The 25,329-nt window shown below is 43.2% G+C and overlaps 1 protein-coding gene across 1 annotated transcript in view; it reads left to right on the top strand.

Annotated features, from left to right (window-relative positions):
* Nucleotides 1–25,329, top strand: part of eif4e2rs1 (eukaryotic translation initiation factor 4E family member 2 related sequence 1) — a 34,317-nt gene that overhangs the window by 7,031 nt on the left and 1,957 nt on the right. The window contains exons 3-5 of the mRNA XM_071520015.1: nt 11,313–11,447; nt 12,293–12,397; nt 16,778–16,927. Coding sequence (XP_071376116.1) covers nt 11,313–11,447; nt 12,293–12,397; nt 16,778–16,927 — 390 coding nt within the window. The remainder of the gene's footprint in view (nt 1–11,312; nt 11,448–12,292; nt 12,398–16,777; nt 16,928–25,329) is intronic.

The following is a 25,329-nucleotide window of genomic DNA, read 5'->3' as shown; positions in this document are numbered from 1 at the left end:
ATTTGGCTGCAGTATTCACCGGCATGATCTCACTCTTTTGTAAATTAACTTTATATCCCGATATTTTGCCGAAGTCCTCTAGTAAACTAAGTGTTTTTGGTAATCTAATTAAGGGGTCAGATAGGTATAAAAGCATGTCATCAGCATAAAGGGATACTTTATGCTCCGAACCATTTCTCTGTATTCCCTTAATGTCGGCTTCACCACGCAGCGCGATCGCTAATGGTTCGACTGCAATCGCGAATAAAAGGGGCAACAAGGGGCAGCCCTGCCTTGTGCCGCGACAAAGTGGGAAATAGGAGGAGAGATTGCTGTTTGTTCGGACAGCTGCCAGTGGGGAAGAATAGAGCACCCTTATCCAAGAGACGAATCTCAAACCAAAACCAAATTGTTTGAGGGTGTAAAAAAGATAATACCACTCCACCCGATCAAATGCTTTCTCGGCATCAAGCGATATTAATATATTCAGACTATCGGGTGGAATGGGATCATAAAGGATATTATATAGGCGTCGTATATTAAAAAAAGAATGGCGACTTTTAATAAAGCCCGTTTGATCGTCAGATACAATTGAGGGTAGAACAGCTTCTAAACGGCTGGCTAGTTTCTTGGAAAGAATTTTGCTGTCCACATTTAAGAGTGAAATGGGTCGAAATGCGCTGCATTCCAGAGGGTTCTTATCTTTCTTAGGGATAAGTGATATAACTGCCTGTCGCATGGTTGGAGGAAGGGAGCCAGTAATAAATGACTCTTCAAATACAGAAAGCAAAATAGGGGCAAGTTGGTTGGCAAACTTCTTAAAAGATTCACTTGGGAACCCGTCGGGTCCCGGAGATTTTCCATTTTGCATGGAATTAACCACATTTGTAAGATCCTCTATCGAAAATGGTTCTTCTAGACCAACTGCAATCTCATTATTAATTGTAGGAGTATCTAGTTTTCCAAAAAATGAATCAAACAAAGAGTTGTTCCCAAGAGATTCTGTAGTATACAACTTTGAGTAAAATTTGTGAAAACACAGATTAATCTCTGAATGATCTATGTGCTTGACGCCTAATTCATCATTTGTCTCAGCTATAGTTCGATCTGCACTTTTCTGATGAAGCTGATGAGTGAGAATTGGCCAGGAAGGAGTGGCCAAAGTGCAAGGGGGATAAGGTGCTGGTGCATTACCTGTTTAAAACTTTAATGGCTTGTGGAACAAATGAAAACTTGGATCTATTTTTAGTGAATAAAGGGGGGCGATATCGTCGCCCAGATGGTAACAATTCAAATGAGGAAGTAAGCGGGTGCCTCTGGTCACCCACAATGAGGTATGCCTTCATTGATTCCCACACTGTTGAGGGAGACATTCCTGGGGTCTGGTTATGTTCAAGAAAGGAAGTTATTTCAGTTGAGATAAAATTAACAAAACCTTCATCAGAGAGCAATAATGAATTAAGAAGCCAAGGACGATAGTTGATGTGAGAGATTGGTATACGTAAGGTCATCAGTAAAGGGGCGTGGTCTGAAATGACTATTGCCTGACATTTACTCATTAGTGGGAGAAGCTTCCTGTCCAAAAACAAATAATCTATGCGTGAGTATGTCCCATGGACAGGTGAGAAGAAGGAATAGCTTTTAGATGTAGGATTCTGAAAGCGCCACGCATCAGATATCCCATTTGTGTCGAGAAATAACTGAATTGCAAGAGCTGCTTTGGATGTAGTCGCCATTTTGGGTGAGCTACGGTCTAGGGTAGGTGATAGTGCACAATTCATATCCCCTCCGAGAATAAGATAGTGTGTGTCCATATTTGGGAGCAGGGCAAAAAATTTTGTGAAAAATGAGTTGTCGTCCCAATGTGGTGCATAAGCATTAGTCAGGATGACTGGAGTATTGTATAGTCTGCCTACTACGATTATGTAACGGCCTGAAGAGTCTGTTTCAACCTTTGACATAACAAATGGGATGTTCTTATTGATAAGGATTGCTGCCCCTCTAGACTTGGAATGAAAATTAGAATGGTATAATTGACCTATCCATCCTCCCCTGATTCGAAAGTGATCAAAAGTTTGCAGATGCATTTCCTGAAGATAGGCTATCCCTACATTAAGTTTTTGCAGATGAGATAGTACCTTTTTATGTTTAACAGGGTGATTTAAAGATTTAACATTCCAGCTTACAAAGGTTACATTGCAACTGGCTGATCCGCTTGGAAAATGTAAGTTAGCCATGGTCTTATTTAAGAGAAGAAAAAATTAAAAACGTATTGAGATTTAATGGACTTGAGTTTTCTAGAACGCTGAAAGGACCCCTCAATAAAAACACTAAAAGAAAGGAAAGAAGAAAATCAATCAAGTCTGGTACAATAAATTCCCAACCCCCATCACCTATCAGAACGAGGTGACTAGCAAACCCCTCGCAAAAGTATCCACACATTTAAGTGTAAAGGGATGCACTAGCCCTAATACACAAGACCCTACTGTATATAAAACATAGCTTAATGTAAGGCACATTGAACAGCAAGTTGGTATAACTAAATATTTTCAACCCAATGGCATATTATATGCTATAGATATAGAAAACTAAAAACCCCGAAAAAATAAAGAAATAGTAATAATAGCAGTGATAATAATAATACATTTGTGTTTAGGCTCAGTTTTGTTCACTGGTCTCCAAATGATTTTAGATATATTGAAATCAATCAAGTGATAACACCCCCATACTGGTATCAATTCACTGAACACTTGGTTATGGATAAGCATGTCAAACATAAATCAGCAGTTTACCATCTCCTTAATATTAAGGTCAAATCAAAGAGAGAGAAAAAAAAAGGAAGAGGTTGGCCCTGTGATATTGCTGTACCACTTATAAGAACGAAAAATATCACGTACTGACCAGCCAGAGTTGCATGGCTAAGTAAATGTGTCATAAGAGAACAAAAATCAAAAACAAAGGGTGGCCAGTAATAAGTGTTTCTGACATTTATCTTCCTTCCTTTTTTTTTTTTTTTAACTTTTTATTTATGAACATTTTTCACAGTATAAGGACAACAAGCAAAAAGAAAACAAGAAACAAAAAAATAAAAAAAGCAAACAAATATGAGGTCATGGGGTGATCAATAAATCAAGGCAAATTTGCCTACTTTAAAATACAATATCGCACGATACATACAATAATTATGAAAGATCTATCTCATTGGCTAAATAAACACACCATTTTTCCCACTGTTTTTCACCCACTTCTTTTTGGAGCCGTATGGAGTAGGTCATCTGTTCTAGAAGATGTAGGTGTTTAACAATGTTGACAAAGAGGCCAGCAGTACGGCAGTTTTTCTGAAGCCAATATTTTGTGATGGCCTTTTTACTTGCTGCCAGCAAGATCTTTAGGAGGTAGGCATCATCTTTACTTAACCCGTCAGGAATATGTCCAAGATAAAGGGATGTAAATGTTGTACTGATACTAAAACCCAGGGTTTTTGAGATGATTGTTGTTACTTCCTTCCAAAAAAATCTGAATAAAGGGACAGGACCAGAAAACATGACCATGATCGACCATAATTTCCCCACATTCCCTCCAGCAGCATTGCTGAGTGCCAGTTTGTTTAGACCTCTGCTTAGGAGTGATAAAAAAGCAAATCAGGTTCTTCCAACAGAAGTCTCTCCAGGTCCAGGAGTTGGTGGAGGACGACTGCGTTTCCCAGGCATTCAGCCACATGTCTTCCGTTATTTCAATGTCCAGCTCCTTTTCCCATCGTTGTTTCACATAGTCCGTAGTGTCCTTATTCAGTGATGTGATGCCATTGTATAACTTGCTTATAAGACCTTTATTGCTTCCTGAGTTATAAGCATCAATAAATATAGGAATAACAATTGGTGGCTCTCTTGGATTAGAACCTCTTACTTTTTTACAAAAATAATCACGAAGCTGTAAATACCTGTAAAAGTCCTGCCCACCCAACCCATATGTCTGACATAGATTATCAAAACTATTAAGCTCCCATTTTTTACCAATCTTGCATATGGAAGTGATACCAAAATAGACCCATTGTCTATATCTACGATCTTGTAACGCTGGCGTAAAGTCAGGGTCATCTGTCGGCCATCTAAGCAGTTTAAGCTCTCTTTGAAGTTGGAAACGTTTAATCACTTCCACCCATACTTCCAGTGAGAAATTCACCCATTGACTCGCCATCTGTAATATTTCCCTCTCCCTGCCAACACAGCCAAGCAATGACTGTATTGGTGTATCTATTAAAGATAGCTCCATACTCTTCCATTTAGCTACATAAGATGGGTTACACCAATATACAACTATCTCAACTGAGCTGATAAATAATAATCCCTTAAAGATGGGAGGGCCACGCCCCCCCTCTCCACCGGCAGCCGAAGGGTAGAGAATTTCACCCTTGGTCTCTTGTTATCCCAAATGAATCGTGAAATACGCTTATTCCATTCTCTAAATTATTTCTGAGGGATTTCTACTGGAAGTGATAGGAAAAGATATAATAATCTGGGAAGAATGTTCATTTTAACTGATCTGAGCCTGCTGCCAAAGTTGAGAGGGAGCAAGCCCCACCCATTGAGGTCATCATATATTTTTTTGTTAATGCAAGTGTAGTTAATATCAAATAACCGTGACAGATCTTTGGGCAAACTTACTCCCAGGTACTTGATGTGAGATGAGTGCCAATTGAAATTATACTTAGCAATGAATTCTTGCGTGGGAGTAGGGCTGGGTATCGTTGAAACATTTTCGATACCAGTACCGGTACCGATACCTTGACTTCGATACCGGTTCCTGAACGATACTTTTTTCGGTACTTTACTCTCTCTGTAATAATAAAAATGTAATTTCAGTTGTAAAAAATAAGTCCAAATTTCTCAATTTCAACATTGTTATTTTTTTAGAAAATTTTACACACCACACAAAATAAAACCCCTCCCTCTCCCTTTAACAATGAACGTGGTCACTGCCCTGTGGCACTCACTGACTCTCTGGCGGGGTAACGACATCTTCTGCACCAGGGTGAAGGGTGTAACCTCTGTGGCTCTCACTGTGACACGAGGGCGGGGTCAGAGTGGGACAGGGCGACCTGTCAATGAGTGCAAGAGTGTAAACAACACAACTCACGAGCTGATGATAGTGACAACGCTAGTAAAAACGCTAAGCTAACGTCAGCCAAGACAATGAAAAAAGCCCAGTTATCTCCAACAACAACTTATCCAACTTGCTAATTAATTACCTGAACATGTCGATGAAGTTGTCGATGCCTCACTTAAAGTTTTGTCGTCCGTGGAGGGTTCAGCTTCTTTGGCGCTGGCTGCAGGGGACTTGGCTAGACTAGGCTATCACATACGGTAGGCTACACTCTTCAGCTTTTAGAAATATTTTGTGTTTGACCAGGCGTTTCCTCAGGTCAGACGTGTCCCCATGGCCAGCTTTGTATTTCGCATCACAAATATTGCAGCGAGCATTGTCTGCGTCAAGTTTTGAAAAGTGTAACCACACTTGGGACCGCTTTCGGCTCGCCATCGCCCTGACAACAAGCAACAAGCTGCAGGGGTGACGTAATCTCGCTCTCAGAGTCTCGCTCTCTCTCTTTCTCTCTACTCTCTCACCCAGATGCGCTCTCAGGTACCGAAATTTGGCACCGATTGATTTTACGTGAATCGGTACTCCGTAGTACCGACGTAATTCGGTCGGTGCCATAAAAGTATCGAAGTTCGGTACCCAGCCCTACGTGGGAGTGTAATTAAATGTCATAACCTGGGTTTTATGTATGTTAAGGACATACCCTGAATATACCCCATATGTTTCCAACATTTTCATTAGTAGAGGCAGGCCTGAACCTGGGTCCATGATTGTAACCAGTACATCATCTGCATACAAACTTACTTTATACTCCACTCCTCCGATAGATATACCCTTTAATTCTGTCTCCTGTCGTATTGCTTGGCCAGAGGTTCGATGAATAAATTAAAGAGACTGGGGCTAGCGGGGCAGCCCTGCCTGCAGCCACGTCGCAGAGTTAAGGAGTTAGAAAAGCTACCATTAACTTTTATTCTTGCAGTAGGAGAAGAATAAAGTGCCTGAATACAACGTTTAAAATCTTCACTAAAGCTGAATCTGTTCATTACTAAATAGAGAAATTCCCACCCAACCGAGTCAAAAGCTTTTTCAGCATCTAAACTGAGAACAATAGAGCTAACTTTTTCCTCATTAATCTGCTCAATAATATGTAGGGCTCTCCTTATATTGTCTTGAGTTTGTCTGTTTTTTATGAATCCTGTTTGATCCTCATCTATTAACAAAGGCATTACAGTTTCCATCCTCTTTGTTAAGATAGTGGCATACAATTTATAGTCTGTGTTCAAGACACTGATAGGTCTATATCCTTTACAGTCCATCCTGTCCTTTCCTTCCTTGGGGATAACTGATATAAAAGCCTCCCTCCAAGAGGGGGGGAGAGAGCCTTCTTTTAAAATATAATTAAAACAAGTCTCCAGCAAAGGGAGCAGGTGTTCTCTCATGGATTTGTACCATTCTGGGGTGAACCCATCAGTACCAGGTGACTTGTTAGTGTTCAGGCTTGAAATAGCTTTATCTATTTCCTCCATTGTTATTGGTGAGACAAGTTTGTCATTAATTTCTTTACCAAGCCTAGGGAGGTCTAGGGAATCCAGAAATTCATCCGGGAATATGGAGATGGCGGTTCCTTTGAACTGGAGAGGACCGGACTCCCTGGCACGGCGAAGGACTTCGGCACAGTCTTGATAATAATGCACGTTCGCCACAATGACACGGGGCTTACCATCTGATCTCCTTGCCTGGAGACCCCTGTGTGATCTGTCGATCAGAACGTCTTTGTCCATGTTCAAAACTTCTTTTAGTAGTTTGGAGACTGTCGCTGGAGTACTTGAGCCTGGAGTCTCTGGGACATTCAGTATTCGGATGTTGGAACGCCTCATCCTTCCCTCCATGTCAAGGCATTTTTCCCGCAGGCTGGTTACCTCCGTCTCAAGCTTGCCTACCTTGGTTTGCAGCGAAGTCACATGTGAGCATGATGATAACCCACGCTCCATTTCCGTTATGGTTTTCATCATCTTCACATCGGAGCGGATTGTTGCAGTATTATTTGCCACTTCTGTTTTTACTGCATGTAGTTCGGATTTGACAGTGATCGGTGACGGATCACATCCTTCTGAACAGGATGATGATTTAGATTTCGTTCACACAGCATCAGAGCCTAAATTATGCTACATTTACATTTTGTAGGCTTCCCCAGAGGTGCGTTCAGACTTGGCTGTTAGCCAGCATTATAGAGTATTATAGACACTAGGGGTGATTATTTGTATTCATCTGTGCAGAATACGTACTTTATGGGAGGGGGGGGGGGTCTAACTGCCTAACTTTTGCTCCATTGACAGTTAAATAACGGTTAAACCGCTTGATGTCACTTGTTGTCTATATTAATTGTAGCCTAGTTGTGGGCTAACGTTACTATCTAGGCTAGATGACTGGTGTAGGGCAGAGGAGGAAAACTAACATGAATCCCTACTTTATACTCAATAACACACCAGTTTGTTAATGTTTGTAGACATTTGCAAATTTCCAAGGTTTCTAATCTTTTTCTATTGCTATCGCGTAGCCATGGTTAGATGAGAGTCGTTGATTTTAGCTCTAGGTGCGGCACAGGGAGGTTCTATCAAGGAGGTTCTATATTAACAGGTTCTATATTAACGGGTTCTATATTAACAGGTTCTATATTAACAGGTTCTATATTAACGGGTTCTAATATTAACAGGTTCTATATTAACAGGTTCTATATTAACGGGTTCTATATTAACGGTGCGGCAGGGGAAAACGTCACTGTCTGTGACAATGTTTTGGTTCCTGGTGTGTTTACGCTCTACTAGTTCAGATGAACCTGAAGTCTCATGGAGAAACTAAACAAAGACTCAACTTTAGTGTCAAACTGACTAGTTTCAGTATCAGTTAGTGTGACTTTACACCTGAACTTATGATAGAGCTACGGTCAGCTGGTGCACCTGGCTGCTGCAGACTTGAGACTTGCAGACTTGCAGACTTGAGACTTGCAGACTTGCAGACTTGCGGACTTGTGGACTTGCAGACTTGCAGACTTGCAGACTTGTGACTTGCAGACTTGCGGACTTGCAGACTTGCAGACTTGCAGACTTGAGACTTGCAGACTTGTGGACTTGCGGACCTGCAGAGTTGTGGACTTCACAGCTCCTGTAAAGTCCAGGAGGGTTTAGGGCTGTCCACTGTCAAAATCTATCAGGTCTGCCAGGTCCCTCATGCAGACTTCCAGCGAGTCTGCTACCTGGTGGACTTCTCTGGCAGTGTTTCCCATAATTCATTGCAGGACAGATGCAACACGTCAGCTGATGTCCGACATGAGGGAAACAGCAGAGTTCTTAACACCTGCTGAGGTTCAGATCCAGCTGCTGGACTCCTCTGATCTGCACCTTCAGCTGCTGGACTCCTCTGATCTGCACCTTCAGCTGCTGGACTCCTCTGATCTGCACCTTCAGCTGCTGGACTCCTCTGATCTGCACCTTAAGCTGCTGGACTCCTCTGATCTGCACCTTCAGATTGTTTAATGTGGATTTTGGGTCGGTGGTCTCCACGACAACGAGCGAGGGGAGACGGCCGGTCCCGTTGGCCCGTGTAGTCCCGCCCCCCGAGTTCTGCGAACTCACTTAGTCACGCTGAGCTTCAGTCAGCGTCAGCATAAAACCAGAGACCACTAGTCTGCAGTCCAGCAATCTGCAGTCCGCCAGTCTGCAGTCCAGCAGTCTGCAGACTGCAGATCACCCTTCGATCCCAGACCCTCCACCCTTCGATCCCAGACCCTCCTGACCTCAGATCACCCTTCGATCCCAGACCCTCCTGACCTCAGATCAGCCTTCGATTCCAGACCCTCCTGACCTCAGATCAGCCTTCGATCCCAGACCCTCCTGACCTCAGATCAGCCTTCGATCCCAGACCCTCCTGACCTCAGATCAGCCTTCGATCCCAGACCCTCCTGACCTCAGATCAGCCTTCTATCCCAGACCCTCCTGACCTCAGATCAGCCTTCGATCCCAGACCCTCCTGACCTCAGATCAGCCTTCGATCCTAGACCCTCCTGACCTCAGATCAGCCTTCACACACCTGCTCTGAGATCTTTTGTCTCTGTTTCATATCAGAAGCTCTGATGAACCGATGTTGTTTCTCTCTGGAAACACTTCTGTTGAAACACAAAGCTAGTAGCCGACGTGGTGACATCACACCTTCTAACCCTAACCCTAACCCTGAAGCTGCTGTGCAGATTTAACATGATGACGTAATGATGACATCATGACATGGACCAACATCCAACTGTGTTTCTGTTTTCTTCTTTTTTATAAAACATTTTGCTCAAGCTCCTCCCCCTTAAAACTACCTGTCTAACTGATCTACCTGTCTGTCTGTCTGATCTAACCAGTCTAGCAGTCTACCTGTCTGTCTCTCTACCTGTCTGTCTGCAGACGGTGTCTCCAGGATCAGGAGAACACCCCCTGCAGTATAACTACACCTTCTGGTGTTAACCTGTCTGTCTCTCTACCTGTCTGTCTCTCTACCTGTCTTGACCTATCGGCCGCCTTTGACACGGTTAACCACCAAATCCTCCTCTCCACACTCGCTGAGCTTGGCTTCTCAGGATCTACCCTCTGCTGGTTTGAGTCCTGCCTCTCAGGGAGATCCTTCAGAGTGTCTTGGAGAGGGGAAGTGTCTAAATCCCACTACTTGTCCACAGGGGAACCTCAAGGGTCAGTGCTTGGACCCCTTCTCTTTTCATTATACACCACCTCACTGGGTGCAGTGATCCGCTCACATGGCTTCTCTTATCATTCATATGCTGACGATACCCAGCTCCTCCTGTCGTTCCCGCCAGACGACCCCACAGTCTCGGCGCGGACATCGGCCTCACGCCTCGCCGATATCTGGGCTTGGATGAAGGAACACCACCTTCAGCTTAACTTGTCAAAGACTGAGCTCCTTGCCATCCCAGCCAGTCCCTCTATACAACAACAAATCAGTATCCAGCTCGAATCAACTGAGCTCATACCCACAAAGTCTGCCAGAAACTTGGGTGTCATGATTGATGACCAGCTAACCTTCAAGGAGCATGTGACTTCTGTTACTCGGTCATGCCGATTTGCTCTATACAATATCAGGAAGATCAGACTCTACCTGTCTGAACATGCAGCACAACTCCTGGTACAGGCTCTTGTAATATCACGCCTTGACTACTGCAACTCCTTACTGGCAGGGCTCCCGGCCTGTACTTTCAAACCTCTGCAGATGATCCAGAACGCGGCGGCGCGTCTGGTCTTCAACCCCAAAAGAGCACATGTCACTCCGCTGTTCATCTCCCTCCACTGGCTCCCAGTTGCTGCCCGCATCAAGTTCAAGTCCTTGATGCTCGCCTACAAAACAATAACCAAAACGGCTCCGACCTACCTGAACTCCCTCATTCAGGTCTACGCTCCCTCCCGCTCACTACGCTCTGCCATGGAGCGGCGCCTGGTGCTGCCACCTCAGCAAGGCCCTAAGTCTCTAGCCAGACTCTTCTTCTGTGGTTCCTCCTCTGCCACCACAGCAAGGCCCTAAGTCTCTAGCCAGACTCTTCTCTTCTGTGGTTCCTCCTCTGCCACCACAGCAAGGCCCTAAGTCTCTAGCCAGACTCTTCTTCTGTGGTTCCTCCTCTGCCACCACAGCAAGGCCCTAAGTCTCTAGCCAGACTCTTCTCTTCTGTGGTTCCTCCTCTGCCACCACAGCAAGGCCCTAAGTCTCTAGCCAGACTCTTCTCTTCTGTGGTTCCCCGGTGGTGGAACGAGTTGCCAAACTCCATTCGATCCGCAGAATCCCTCTCTATCCTTAAGAAAAGGCTAAAGACCCAGCTCTTTAGCGAATACCTCCTTTCATAAAAAAAAAAAAAAAAAAAAAATGTTGATGCACTTTATGCATTGCCTCATAGCACTGCCTTGTAGCACTCCCTCGTAGCACCTATGTCCTGTTGGACCAGAACTTAGCTCTATAGCTCTTACTCTCGTTGTTCCCTATCTAGAAACTTGCTTGGGTTGTATGAAAATCTCATGTGTAAGTCGCTTTGGATAAAAGCGTCTGCCAAATGTGAAATTGTAATTGTAATTGTAAATTGTCTGTCTGCAGACGGTGTCTCCAGGATCAGGAGAACACCCCCTGCAGTATAACTACACCTTCTGGTGTTAACCTGTCTGTCTCTCTACCTGTCTGTCTCTCTACCTGTCTGTCTGCAGACGGTGTCTCCAGGATCAGGAGAACACCCCCTGCAGTATAACTACACCTTCTGGTACAGCAGAAGAACTCCCAGTCGACCGGCGAGTTCTCAGAGTTACGAACAAAACATCCGACAGATTGGAACGGTGGCTTCGGTACATACACAGATATATTTATAAATATATTTAAATATATATATACATAAATATATAAACTAATATAAAAAAATATATAAACTAATATAACAAAACATCAGACAGATCGGCTCAGTGGCATCAGGACATTTACAGTTCATCAATTTTTTAAATAGGTTTTTTTTTAACTGGTTTTGGTGCTTAGACATAAAAGCTGAATACTTTTGTATTTGATTTTGTATTGTATCATTTTGTTACTGTTAAAAATAAAAAAAAATATTGAGCATAAAAAAGCTGAATACACTCATCACACACTCTGGATACACACACACACACACACACACACACACACACACACACACAGTGATCTGTCTGTATACAGATACTGTGTGTGTGTTTGTGTGTGTGTGTGTGTGTGGATACACATCATCTCTATACAGCGCTCTGTTCTGTGTTTGTTTAAAGTTCTCGTTTCATAATCATTTGTAGTAAAAAAGGTGGAAAACAAACTTTCTAAATAAGTAACAAAGAGAGAGAAAACTCTTCTAATGCAGGAAGAGATTCTGCATTAGATTAATTAAGATTCATTAAAGTTCAACATGCAGTCTGACAGCAGACTGATTAAAACATGATGGCTGATGGGAAATTTACACATTCAGCTCTGTTCTTCATTAACATGACAAACGCCCAGTCAGCGTTTTCCATCACTTTGACTGGAGAAACAGAATGAACCTGCTGAGTGATGGGTCACCTGATATTTACCTGTGTATGTGTGTGTGTGTGTGTGTATACCTGTGTGTGTGTGTGTGTGTGTGTGTGTGTGTGTGTGTGTGTGTGTGTGTGTGTGTGTGTGTGTGTGCGTGCAGGTGGAACAGTTCTGGAAGTTCTACAGTCATCTGGTGCGTCCGGGAGATCTGACCGGACACAGCGACTTCCACCTGTTTAAAGAGGGAATCAAACCCATGTGGGAGGTACAAGTACTACTGCAATACTACCACTACTACTGTAGTACTACTACTGCAATACTACCACTACTACTGTAGTACTACTACTGCAATACTAACACTACTACTGTAGTACTACTGCAATACTAACACTACTACTGTAGTACTACTGTGGGAGGTACAAGTACTACTGCAATACTACCACTACTGTAGTACTACTACTGCAATACTACCACTACTACTGTAGTACTACTGTGGGAGGTACAAGTACTACTGCAATACTACCACTACTACTGTACTACTACTGCAATACTACCACTACTGTAGAACTACTACTGTGGGAGGTACAAGTACTACTGCAATACTACCACTACTGTATTACTGCTACTGCAATACTACCACTACTACTGTAGTACTACTATAACACTAACACTACTACTGTAGTACTACTGTAGTACTATTGTAGTGCTACTAATGTGGGAGGTACAAGTACTACTATAACTACAAGTACTACTGTAGTATTACTGTAATAGTAACACTACTACTTTAGTACTGCTGTAATACTACCACTACAACTATAGTACTGCTGTAGTAGTGTTAGTGTTATAGTAGTGGTGGTACTGCTATAGTACTGCAACTATAGTACGATTGTAGTACTACTAGTACTGCTATAGTACTACTACTGCTACCACTGTAGTGCTACTGCTACTACTTCTACTACTATTACTGCTGCTGCTACAGTACTACTACTACTACTCCGACTATAGTACTACTGCTGCTATAGTACTACCACTACTACTACGACTATAGTACTTGATTGATTTTTTTGATTTTCTTTTATTTTCGTGTCATGCACACAAAGTGCCCGACCCTCATGGGTTCACAAGACACCAAAGTTACTGTTCCAGCGGCCATACATTTCAAAACATTTCTTATAACAAGATTACCGCTTATTATACATCTTATTATACAGCTTATTATACAGCTTATTATACAGCTTATTATACCGCTTATTATACATCTTATTATACAGCTTATTATACACTTTATTATACAGCTTATTATACATCTTATTATACAGCTTATTATACATCTTATTATACCGCTTATTATACATCTTATTATACAGCTTATTATACAGCTTATTATACCGCTTATTATACATCTTATTATACAGCTTATTATACATCTTATTATACAGCTTATTATACATCTTATTATACCGCTTATTATACATCTTATTATACCGCTTATTATACATCTTATTATACAGCTTATTATACAGTTTATTATACAGCTTATTATACAGCTTATTATACAGCTTAATATACAGCTCGGTCTTCACAATAGATTCCCTTCTTGAAACACAACTCAAGTTTTTCATAATCATCCAACCCAAAGAAATCAACATAAATAGAGGACATTTTACTAAAAAGTAAATCCCTTATGTCCTTATGACAGGACAGTAAAACAAAAAATGAACCTCATTCTCAATTTCCCCAAACTCACAACAAACAGACTCAGTCCTCTGCAGTGGCTTTAACCTGCTGGTCTCTGGGCTAAAGGTAATGTTCCTGAACCTAACTGCACATAAGGCTCTTTGTCTTCTGTTTAAATTATACTTCACATAAGGTTCTACACTGTAGTTACTCTTTATGAGACAGTAAGTTCGTAGTTTTTGTTTATACCATATATCAACAGACCATTTTTCTTAATACGTGAGAAACATTTTACTCCTAATCTCCTGGATATCGCAAAGTAACCTGTTCTGGAAATAAATTACAAATCGTTCAAATAAAATATGGATTTCAACTCATTGGCCCAGGGATGACCATGCAAAATGTCCCAGTTAAATATCTTTTTAGTGAGTCTCTGGTCAGACATCTTCACAAGTCTGTTCCAAAGCCGAAGCATTTGACCTATATGTCTGATGTTTGGAGATTCCCATCCCATATCTCCACTAATGGCCAAAACTGAAGTAAATTTATGGACTCCCAAAAAAGATCGATTAGCTCTGTGATGCACGGTGTTGCAACTTGTATGTTCACGGAAACCCCAAACACCAGAAGCATAGTCAGACACAGACACACACATGAATTATAGAGTTGTGTATAAGTATGAAATCCCAGATTACCACAATGTTTAACCTTGTTCAGACCAGATCCCAGTGCTCTACCCACTGACTGAGCTACAACACTGACAGCTGCTTTAAATGTCATGTGCTCATCCAGCGTCAAGCCAAGATATTTATACTGATCAGTATATGACAGCACTATTGAACCAAAATTAAAAACAACTGAACTTCTCTCCCTTGATTTTTGTCTAAAATGTACTATTTGTGTTTTGTCTTGATTCACCACTAGTCTCCATTTCCAGCACCATTCCGCAACAATGTTCAGCATAATCTGCAGATCTTTTTCATGTTCAGTAAGTAAGACTGTGTCATCCGCATATAATAATATGCCCACAATCTGATCATCAACTTTAACTCCCAAGCTGGAAGCTTTAATTTGGAGAGCTAAATCATTGACATACATAGAAAACAGTGTTGGAGACAAAACATCTCCCTGCCTCACACCAAACTGTTGGGAAAACCATCCAGTTGTGTTTTCATTAACCTGAACACGGCAACAGCTGCTTGAAAAAGAGACTTAATGGCATAATAAAACTTCCCATTGACTCCAGAATTTAACAACCTATATTGAAGAAGTTCCCTATTAATCCAGTCAAAAGCCTTCTTGAAATCAATAAAACAAACAAATGTAGACCTATTCTCCTTAATTCTTGCACGTATAATGGAAGTGACTGCATATATATGATCAATACATGCTCTGGCTTTTCTAAATCCATTTTGCTCATCCACAAGCAAACCTGTCCTCTCAAGGTGGTCTACAAGTCTGCAATTTAAACGTGAGGAATACAATTTATATACACAGCTAATAAGACTTATACCCCTATAGCTGAGATCATTTTTTGAAGATTTAGGGATAGGTTTAATAACGCTCTCGTGCCACTGTGCAGGAATAATGCAACTGTCAAAACAAGACCGAAACAACTCAAATATCACATTAAATAACCTCAGCGACTTCAACACTTCATTGGAAATTTCGTCAATTCCAGTAGCTTTTTTCAGTTTGCATTTATCTATTACCTTTTTTACCTCTTCAGTAGACAAATTTGCATTCAAAAACATATTAGTTATTTACATCTGCCTTCATTTCAGTTTCCATTACCTTTTTTAAACTAGTTATTTCCTTCAAAAAAATTGTTGCAGCCAGAAAACAAATCCACAAAAGTCCTTTTCCCACTTGTGTAACCCTAACCCCTAAAGCAGAGCTACATTCACCATTCTCTAGTTTTACCTCCATGGGAATTTCCCTAGATTTTCTGGGACCCAGTCTATTAATTTCATTCCAGAACTGTTGGGGATTATGAGTTCTATCTTCAGCCCTTCCCTCTGGTTTTTATTTTTACAATTTAGAAAGTGTTTCTCTGCTGTTCTTACATAGTCCCACAAAGTCTGCAAATCTCGATTCCGGTAAGGTTTGTAAGGTATTCTAAAACCTTTATGGCTACAACCTTTCCTCTTAACACATTTATTCATTTCTGTATAAACACAGCCAACACAGTACTACTGCTAACCCTAACCCTACTAACCCTAACCCTAACCCTAACCCTAACCCTACTAAGACCTAACCCTACTAAGACCTAACCCTACTACTAAGACCTAACCCTACTAACCCTACTAACCCTAACCCTACTAAGACCTAACCCTACTAACCCTAACCCTACTAACCCTACTAAGACCTAACCCTACTGCTGCTACAGTGTGACATGATGAAGTTTCTCAGACAGTCAGTCAGTCAGTATCATCTGTCTCTGTAAAGAGTCGGCCAGTCTGGGAGAACATCATCCTGTCTCTCTCTCTAACCTGCCTCTCTCTCTAACCTGTCTCTCTCTCTAACCTGTCTGTCTCTCTAACCTGTCTCTCTCTCCCTAACCTGCCTCTCTCTCTAACCTGTCTCTCTCTCTAACCTGTCTCTCTCTAACCTGTGTCTCTCTCTCTAACCTGTCTCTCTCTCTCTCTAACCTGTCTCTCTCTCTAACCTGTCTGTCTCTCTAACCTGTCTCTCTCTCTCTAACCTGTCTCTCTCTCTAACCTGTCTGTCTCTCTAACCTGTCTCTCTCTCTCTCTAACCTGTCTGTCTCTCTAACCTGTCTCTGTCTCTAACTTGTCTGTCTCTCTACCTGTCTCTCTCTCTCTAACCTGTCTCTCTCTCTCTCTAACCTGTCTGTCTCTCTAACCTGTCTGTCTCTCTAACCTGTCTCTCTCTCTAACCTGTCTGTCTCTCTAACCTGTCTCTCTCTCTCTAACCTGTCTGTCTCTCTACCTGTCTGTCTCTCCAGGACGAGGCTAACAGAAGAGGTAAATGGATCATCCGTCTTCGTAAAGGTTTGGCCAGTCGATTCTGGGAGAACATCATCCTGGCCATGCTGGGAGAGCAGTTCATGGTGGGAGAGGAGATCTGTGGAGTCGTGTGTCCATACGCCTTCCAGGTACTACTGCAGTACTACTGTACTACTACTACTACTGTACTACTACTACTGCAGTACTACTACTACTGCAGTAGGGATGTTCCTAGCGACTAATTTCCCTGTTAAACGAAAATTTAAATGTAGAGTAGTCGACTAGTCTAAAAGTAAGAAAACACTCAGAAAAACAGTCAAATTGAGCACAATTTAATCTGTAAGATTAAAACGTCCGAAAAAATATTACATGTATTTAAGAGCCATTTGAAACGTTAATAATATTCTTCAGTAACTGTGGCACTTTGCGCCGTTTATTATGAATGTTGTACATACAAAACATGACAACTCACTAAATAAAAGTTAACAAATAACATTTAAAATAATAATAAAAAATATTTAAAAAAATAAATAATCTGTCATCAGAAAAACTACCAATAACCGGCCTACAAAGAAATAACAATTAGGCCGACTGATCGACGTGACATTAGATTATTAGGCGTGCTGCAGCTACACACACACACACACACACACACACACACACACACACACACACACACACACACACACACACACACACACACACACACACAGCGTGGTAGGCCTACTTACTCGACTGATGAAACATTTTTGTTCAGTGAAATCAACATGTCAACATGTCAACATGCCAACATGTCAACATGCCAACATGTCAACATGTCAACATGCCAACATGTCAACATGTCAACATGTCAACATGTTGGGGTGAAAGGTCAGACCTCAGTCTGTTAGTAAGTCCAGCAGCTGAACCTCTCAGCTGGCTCAGATGTTTCAGACACACAGAGACAGTTAGTTAGTGACTTAGTTAAGTGACTTGAAGCCGACTTAGTTTGTGTGGCGTCTTCCCGCACCGCCAAGTGGATCTTTGTTAGGTGGGATTCAGGTTTACAACCTTATTTTCCTTTTCTAGATCAAAATACAGCCAAACCGCACTGGAGATGTCTTCTCTGTCCGGTTCCACTTTCCACCTTCACATCGGGGCTCGACCTCCTGCTGGGCTGCAGCCCGGCTGGAGGCTGGTGGCTCCGTAACATCTTAGACACAACGGTCTAAATTCATTATTATTCATTAGTTTAACCGACTAGTATTTCTGGTGCCGAGTAGCGAGGGTAGAAACGTTTAAACGACTAGTCGACTAATCGCGCACATCCCTATACTGCAGTACTACTACTACTGCAGTACTACTCTAGAACTACGACTGTACTACTACTACTGTACCACAACATATTGTACTGTAGTATTCCTGATATCTGTAGCAGTTCATGGTGGGAGAGGAGATCTGTGGAGTCGTGTGTCCATACACTTCCAGGTACTACTACTACTGCAGTACTACTACTACTGCAGTACTACTGCTGTAGTACTACTACTGCCAAAAATCAGCAGGGAAGCCATTTTAGGCAGGCAGGTCACAGGGCAGCTAGGGGCGGGGCTAGGGGCGGGGCTATGGGCGGGTTAGATTGGCAAACGGCAGTGGATTTAGGGAAACGGCTTGTAGTCCCCAGGGAGAGTCAGCTCAAGACCTGACTTGGTGTCAGAGTCAGACCGGATTGTGTATTTTGTGTATTTTGTGTGTTTTGTGTATTTCGTGTATTTCGTGGAGCTCCAGTGCCATGTATGGGAAGATGTAAGAATGGGAAGATGCAGCAGATGAAAGGAAGATGGTCAGGTGTTCTGATCTGGAGCAGAGAGGTTGGAACGTCTGGAAGTCTGCAGAGGATTTGTAGGCAGATCAGTGTTAGCGCTTCCTGGTGAATTAGGCGTCTGTGGACAGGGTTAGCGTTAGCATTAGCTTTAGCATTAGCATTAGCGTTTAAAGCAGGCAAGTTAAGACGATGTCAGAAGCAGCCATGGTGCCAGTGAACGGCTGTGATGAGGAGGAAACATGCTAACTGGGGCACGAAGTAGCCGAGGTAGATAGCTTACCTGAGCTAGCCCTGTGCTAGCATTAGCTTGGTAGCATGCCTGAGTTAGTCTTGTGCTAGCATTAGCTTGGCAGCATGTTTGGGTCAGCCTTGTGTTAGCCTTAGCTTGGCAGCATGTTTGGGTTAGCCTTGTGTTAGCATTAGCTTGGCAGCATGTTTGGGTTAGCCTTGTGTTAGCATTAGCTTGGCAGCATGTTTGGGTTAGCCTTGTGTTAGCATTAGCTTGGCAGCATTAGTAAACTCTAGGGCTGGACCCGAATATTTGGATATTCGTTCGTTGGGTAGGTATTCGGTTTTCAATTTTGGGATTCGGATATTTGTTTTTTAAATGTAATTTCCTATGTAATGATCGCTGCTTGGGTGTCTGTATAGTGACATCACACTGTAAGGGGAAGTAAACTCTGAGCCCTCGTCTCTAACTTTATGTTTTACTGTAAAACTTCAGTTAAAACCCGAGTCCTTCACTGGCCGGGTGAGGCTTCATGTTTTGACAAATTAAGGCCGGTCTCAGTTAGAAGCCGGTTGCCATTGACGCTGCGAAGCAGTTTATTTTTTTATTTTTTTTACTTGCATTCAAACGTCAGTCACATTTGCTGGTCTCCATGGCGACAGAGAAAAAAGTACGACCTGAAATTCAAGCTGTCGGTTTCTAATCTGCTGAACAAAACTCAGGAGAAGCAACAGCAACACGTTTCTCTGCTGAGTAGACTACCGGTCTCTCTCTCTCTCTCTCTCTCTCTCTCTCTCTCTCTCTCTCTCTCTCTCTCTCTCTCTCTCTCTCTCTCTCCTCTCTCTCTCTCTCCTCTCTCTCTCCTCTCTCTCTCTCTCTCTGTCTCTCCCTCTTTCTCTCTCTCTCCTCTCTCTCTCTCTCTCTCTCTCTCTCTCTCTCTCTCTCTCTCTCTCTCTCTCTCTCTCTTCTCTCTCTGTCTCTCTCTCTCTCTCTCTCTCCTCTCTCTCTGTCTCTCTCTTTCTCTCTCTCCTCTCTCTCTGTCTCTCCTCTTTCTCTCTCTGTCTCTCTCTCTCTCTCTCTGTCTCTCCTCTTTATCTCTCTGTCTCTCTCTCTCTCCTCTTTCTCTCTCTGTCTCTCTCTCTCTCCTCTCTCTCTCTCTCTCTCTCTCTCTCTCTCTCTCTCTCTCTCTCTCTCCTCTCTCTTTCTCCTCTGTCTCTCTCTTTCTCTCTCTGTCTCTCTCCCTCTCTCTCTCTCTCTCTCTCTCTCTCTCTCTCTCTGTCCTCTCTCTCTCTCTCTCTGTCTCTCCCCTCTCTCTCTGTCTCTCCTCTCTCTCTCTCTGTCTCTCCTCTCTCTCTCTCTCTGTCTCTCTCTCTCTCTCTCTCTCTCTCTCCTCTCTCTTTCTCCTCTGTCTCTCCTCTTTCTCTCTCTGTCTCTCTCCCCTCTCTCTCTCCTCTCTCTCTCTCTCTCTTGTCCTCTCTCTCTCTCTCTCTCTCTGTCTCTCCTCTCTCTCTCTCTCTCTCCTGTCTCTCCTCTCTCTCTCTCTGTCTCTCCTCTCTCTCTGTCTCTCTTCTCTCTCTCTCTCTCTCTCTCTCTCTCTCTCTCTCTCTGTCTCTCCTCTCTCTGCTGCGGTGGAATAGTGAAAACAATCTGTTCTAACTCCTCTTCCTAACCTCTTCTCCTCGACCTCGATGGAAAAGGTCTTGAGGTCAAGGGAAGATGTGAAGGAGAATTCATCAGGACTTAGGAAAAGAACCCGCGGTGCTCAGAGAATCCCACTGCACTGACACTAGACTAGTGATTATGTTAATGAGGTGGATCTGCTGTGTGAAACTTACAATGTCAGAAGATGGACGACTGAAACCATCTCAGATCTTCTCCCTGTGTGTTCTTACCGTGTTTCATACAGGTTGTGTGAAACCTGGAAAAATATCACTTCATCACCAAGGTTGGAATTGAAATAACAAGGAATATAAGCAACCAGTCACTAAAGTGAAAGGAAATGGTTTTCACGTTGAGAATGGTTTCTCACGCTCAGCCTCCTGTCCGCTCATATTTATCCACATGAATCCAATTAGTTGATTGTATGACAATAATTGTTAAATTCATGCAAGATAGGCATAACATGTTCGGCCTACAGATCTACTGCTGTACATATCATCATTCTGAAGTTTCAAACATGTTGAATTAAAACATCATCTGGATAAAAATGTCTCATATCCCTTTTTCAGAGCTTGGACTCCTTCTCTTCTCAATATACATTATACACCACCTCACTGTGCAGTGATCCGCTCACATGGCTTCTCTTATCATTCATATGCTGACGACACCCAGCTCCTCCTGTCGTTCCTCCAGACGACCCCACAGTCTCTGCACGGATATCGGCCTCACGCCTCGCCGATATCTGGGCTCGGATGAAGGAACACCACCTTCAGCTTCACCTGTCAAAGACTGAGCTCCTTGTCATCCCAGCCAGTCCTTCTGTACAACAACAGATCAGTATCCAGCTCCAATCAGCTCAGCTCATTCCCACAAAGTCTGCCAGAAGCTTGGGTGTCATGACTGATGACCAGCTAACCTTCAAGGAGCATGTGGCTTCTGGTGCTCGGTCATGTGGATTTGCTCTGAACAACATCAGGAGGATCAGACTCTACCTGTCTGAACATGCGCTCAGCTCCTGGTTCAGGCTCTTGTAATATCAGCCTTGACTACTGCAACTCCTTACTGGCAGGGCTCCTGGCCTGTACTTTCAAACCTCTGCAGATGATCCAGAACAGGCGGAGCGTCCGGTCTTCACCCCCAAAAGAGCACATGTCACTCTGCTGTTCATCTCCTCCTCTGGCTCCCAGTCGCCCGCATCCAGTTCAAGTCCTTGATGCTCCGACCAACCTGAACTCCTCATTCAGGTCTACGCTCCCTCCGCCCACTACGCTCTGCCAAGGAGCCACAGCAAGGCCCTAAGTCTCTATCCAGACTCTTCTTCTTCTGTGGTTCCTCGGTGGTGGAACGAGTTACCAAACTCCATTCGATCCGCAGAGTCCCTCTCAATCCTTAAGAAAAGGCTAAAGACCCAGCTCTTTAGAGGACACCTTCTCACCTAATGGCCCGGGTAACCAAACAAACAAACAAAAAAATAAATAATAATAATAATAATTTTGCTTCTATGCACTCTATGCATTGCCTCATAGCTCCTCTGTCCTGTTGGACCAGAACTTAGCTCTATAGCTCTTACTCTCGTTGTTCTCTCCTAACTAGAAACTTGCTTGTGTTGTATGAAAATCTCATGTGTAAGTTGCTTTGGATAAAAGCGTCTGCCAAATGTGAAATTGTAAATTTTTCTTGAAAGACAGACTTCTGTGTTCTGGTTAATATGCTGATTATGATCTGATTATAAGTCTATGCATATAATATCTTAAGAGCCACCACACAACACAGTAAACACCTTGACATGTGGACTTGATGCTTTGAAGTAGTTCTGGCTGATCCAGACTTGATGCTTTGAAGTAGTTCTGGCTGATCCAGACTTGATGCTTTGAAGTGGTTCTGTCTGATCCAGGTCTTTAAGGCAAGAGCTTCACATCTGAGACTGAAGTCAGATGAATGAATGATTTTGGCTCAGAATGAAGAAATAAGTAAAGCAGACTGAGCAGGTTACTCTACAACCTTAACTTCACTTTCATCACTTCACAGCAGCAGAGTAACGTTCACAGTTCTCCTCTGGGTTTAACATGTTGTTCAGAACATATTAGCATATTAGCAACTTATGGCATAAGATGGAAAATGTCGAATAAGCAACGGGAACTCGATTCTGATCTGCGTCTCTTGGGTAGGTAGGTACTTTATTATTACTTTATTTATTTATTTATTAGTACTTTATCTTGTCGGTCTGATCGTTTGTTTTCGTGAACGGACGAACGGTGTGCCGCAAGGAATTGTGGGACAGCGTTATCTCCTTTCCTTTGGTAAAGGAGGCTCCAGTGTCTCCTCTGCTAAAGGAGCTAAGTAAGGAAGCATTGAAGCTCCTTTCCTTTGTGTTAGAGGATTCCAGCAGCTCTGATCATGGCTGACACTGAGAAACTTCCAGATCATTTCATTGTGAGGAACCTTCCTAACCTAAACCTGTTGGACCACAACCTGAGAGTCTGCAGTCTGACACACACACACACACTCATGTAGTGTGTGTGTGTGTGTGTGTGTGTGTGTGTGTGTTTGTGTCTCATCTCACACATATTGAGATGAGCCCCTTGAGAGGAGACTGAGTTTTCTGAAGGCAGAGATCACAGAAACAGTAAAACCCGCTCACTGAAAAACATTGTTTTGTTTTGTTTGGTGTTATAATAACAATAAATAAAAATATGCACTGAAGAGTTATGTAGATGGTTGATTATTTGTATGACTAAAGTCAAGCTTTGCAAAAAGTCTCAGTTTTATTTCATAGATTGAAAACAGCTTTGAAATTATGTAATCAAACAATAGAAAATGTTTTCAAAAGCATCTTCTTCCCTTCAAACTGTTTTGGTCTCAGTGTTTAAATAAAGTTTAGTTGAAAGTCTTGACAGCTTGGTCTCAGTGTTTAAATAAAGTTTAGTGAAAGTCTTTTGACAGCTTGGTCTCAGTGTTTAAATAAAGCTTAGTTTAAAGTCTTTTTACAGCTTGGTCTCAGTGTTTAAATAAAGTTTAGGTCAAAGGGAGAGTTCACACTGAGCTTGTTCGGAACCAGATACTAAGGTACTGCCTACTACATACTCAGTATGTATGTACTGTACGTACTGCATACTGTCTACTAATTATGAAATTAAGTATGCAGACTGTTCACACTGTAGTATACAACCAAGTATCCCAGAATGCATTTTGCACTCGCCGGCAGCGATAGCGCAAATTTTAAAGCAGGACAAAAGCTGTTTTAATTTTGGCTCTAACGACTGTTAATATGTCACTTTAGTGAGTTTTAATATTTTTTCAGGCGAGAAAGTAACCATGTAGATTCCCAATCTGTGGTCGGTGTGTCCAAATAACACCTGTTTGTAAATCTGCTGCCACGTTTTCGGAGATTCGAAGGTAAAACAAACCGCCACTTCACTTTCGGGGAAGGTGACCTCAGGAAGGACTTCCGTCTGTCAAGGCCAACACTGGAGAACCTGATCCGTCTGCTGCAGGGACCGACCACGGACGGGGGAAGGCGTTTGAGGTTCTCCTGTTTGTATACTGGTTGGCTAGTGGCACATCTTACAGGGTTGTGTCAGAGGCCTTTGACATTCCCCGCACCGCGTGTCACGACACGGTGCACCGGGTCAGCAAGGGCATCCGGGGCATATTTAGGAGGCTCATCCTCTTCCCCGACAGGGATGAGCTGGAGGAAATCGGGGCTGGGTTCCGGCAGCTGTCCGGTTCACCCGGCCTTCAGCAATGCGGCAGGGAGCATAGATGGGTGCCGTGTCCGCATCGCACCACGTGGACGGTTTGCGGCGGACTACTTCAACCGGAAGCTGTTCCACTCCATCCGGTTCCAAGCCGTCTGTGACCACAAGGGCCGCTTCCCGGATGTTCCCGTGGGCTTCCCTGGCTGTGTGCACGATGCCAGGGTCCTCGGGTGCAGCCCCTTGCATGTGCACCAGCTGTACCCACCTCCAGGATGGCGCCTCATTGGTGACGGAGGGTATCCCTGCTCGGCTCAACCCGTCTGCCCGATGACCCCGTTCCGTGAGCCTGTCCGGAACGCTGTCGAGGGCAGGTTCGACACAAGGCTGTCCGGGGCAAGGTGTGTGGTGGAGAGGGCATTCGGGGTGCTGAAGACCAGGTGGCGCTCCATCTTTTTGAAGGCCCTGGAGGTGAAGGTGGAGTTTGCGTCAGAGGTCATCATCGACTGCCTTTTCCTCCACAACCTCTGCGTCGGGAATGGGGACATTTTGGAGCCCGATGAAGGTGGTGATGGTGATGATGGGGATGACTGCGACGAAGGCGATGAGCCACTCCAACGGTCTGGGGACACCCTGAGGAACAGGCTCGCAGCTGCAGCGTCTGCTCCAATTGACCGGATCCCTGTACTGCAGGAACATGATTACTGTTAAGTTTTCTTTATTCTTTTGTTTTGTTTTTATTTTAACCTTTACCCAGGGAGTTTCAGTTTCAAGTTAATTTAAATTAAAATTTTATCCAATCCTGGTGAATACATGTACATAGTTGTAATAAAGTAAAATTCAAGCTCCCAAATAACATGAGTTTTGTTTCATCTGTTCACTTCACCTCTTGTAATGTGTCAAAACAATTTACTGTACAGTGCGCTAGCTAGAGACCTCTAGTGGATGGCACTCCCACCTGATACCTGATACCAACATTGATAAATAAAACACTGACGCTGACTGTAATCTGTTTTTATTTTATTTCTTTTGCAAAAATGACTCCAGCATTGACATTAGTCTTTCCTCCCTGGCTTGGCTCACCCTCTCCCTCTCCTCTCTTTCTTGCCGTTCCTCCCTAGCTCTGCTGTTCATCCACTCTCTCCACTCTCTCTCCCTCCTCTCACT

Source organism: Centroberyx affinis, unplaced genomic scaffold (assembly GCF_046629955.1).
Source record: "Centroberyx affinis isolate AG114_WGS23_722 - 3 ecotype Tasmania unplaced genomic scaffold, CSIRO-AGI_Caff_v1 ptg000758l_1, whole genome shotgun sequence".
In the NCBI taxonomy this organism is placed as follows: domain Eukaryota; kingdom Metazoa; phylum Chordata; class Actinopteri; order Beryciformes; family Berycidae; genus Centroberyx; species Centroberyx affinis.
This window is presented reverse-complemented; position numbering and strand designations above follow the sequence as displayed.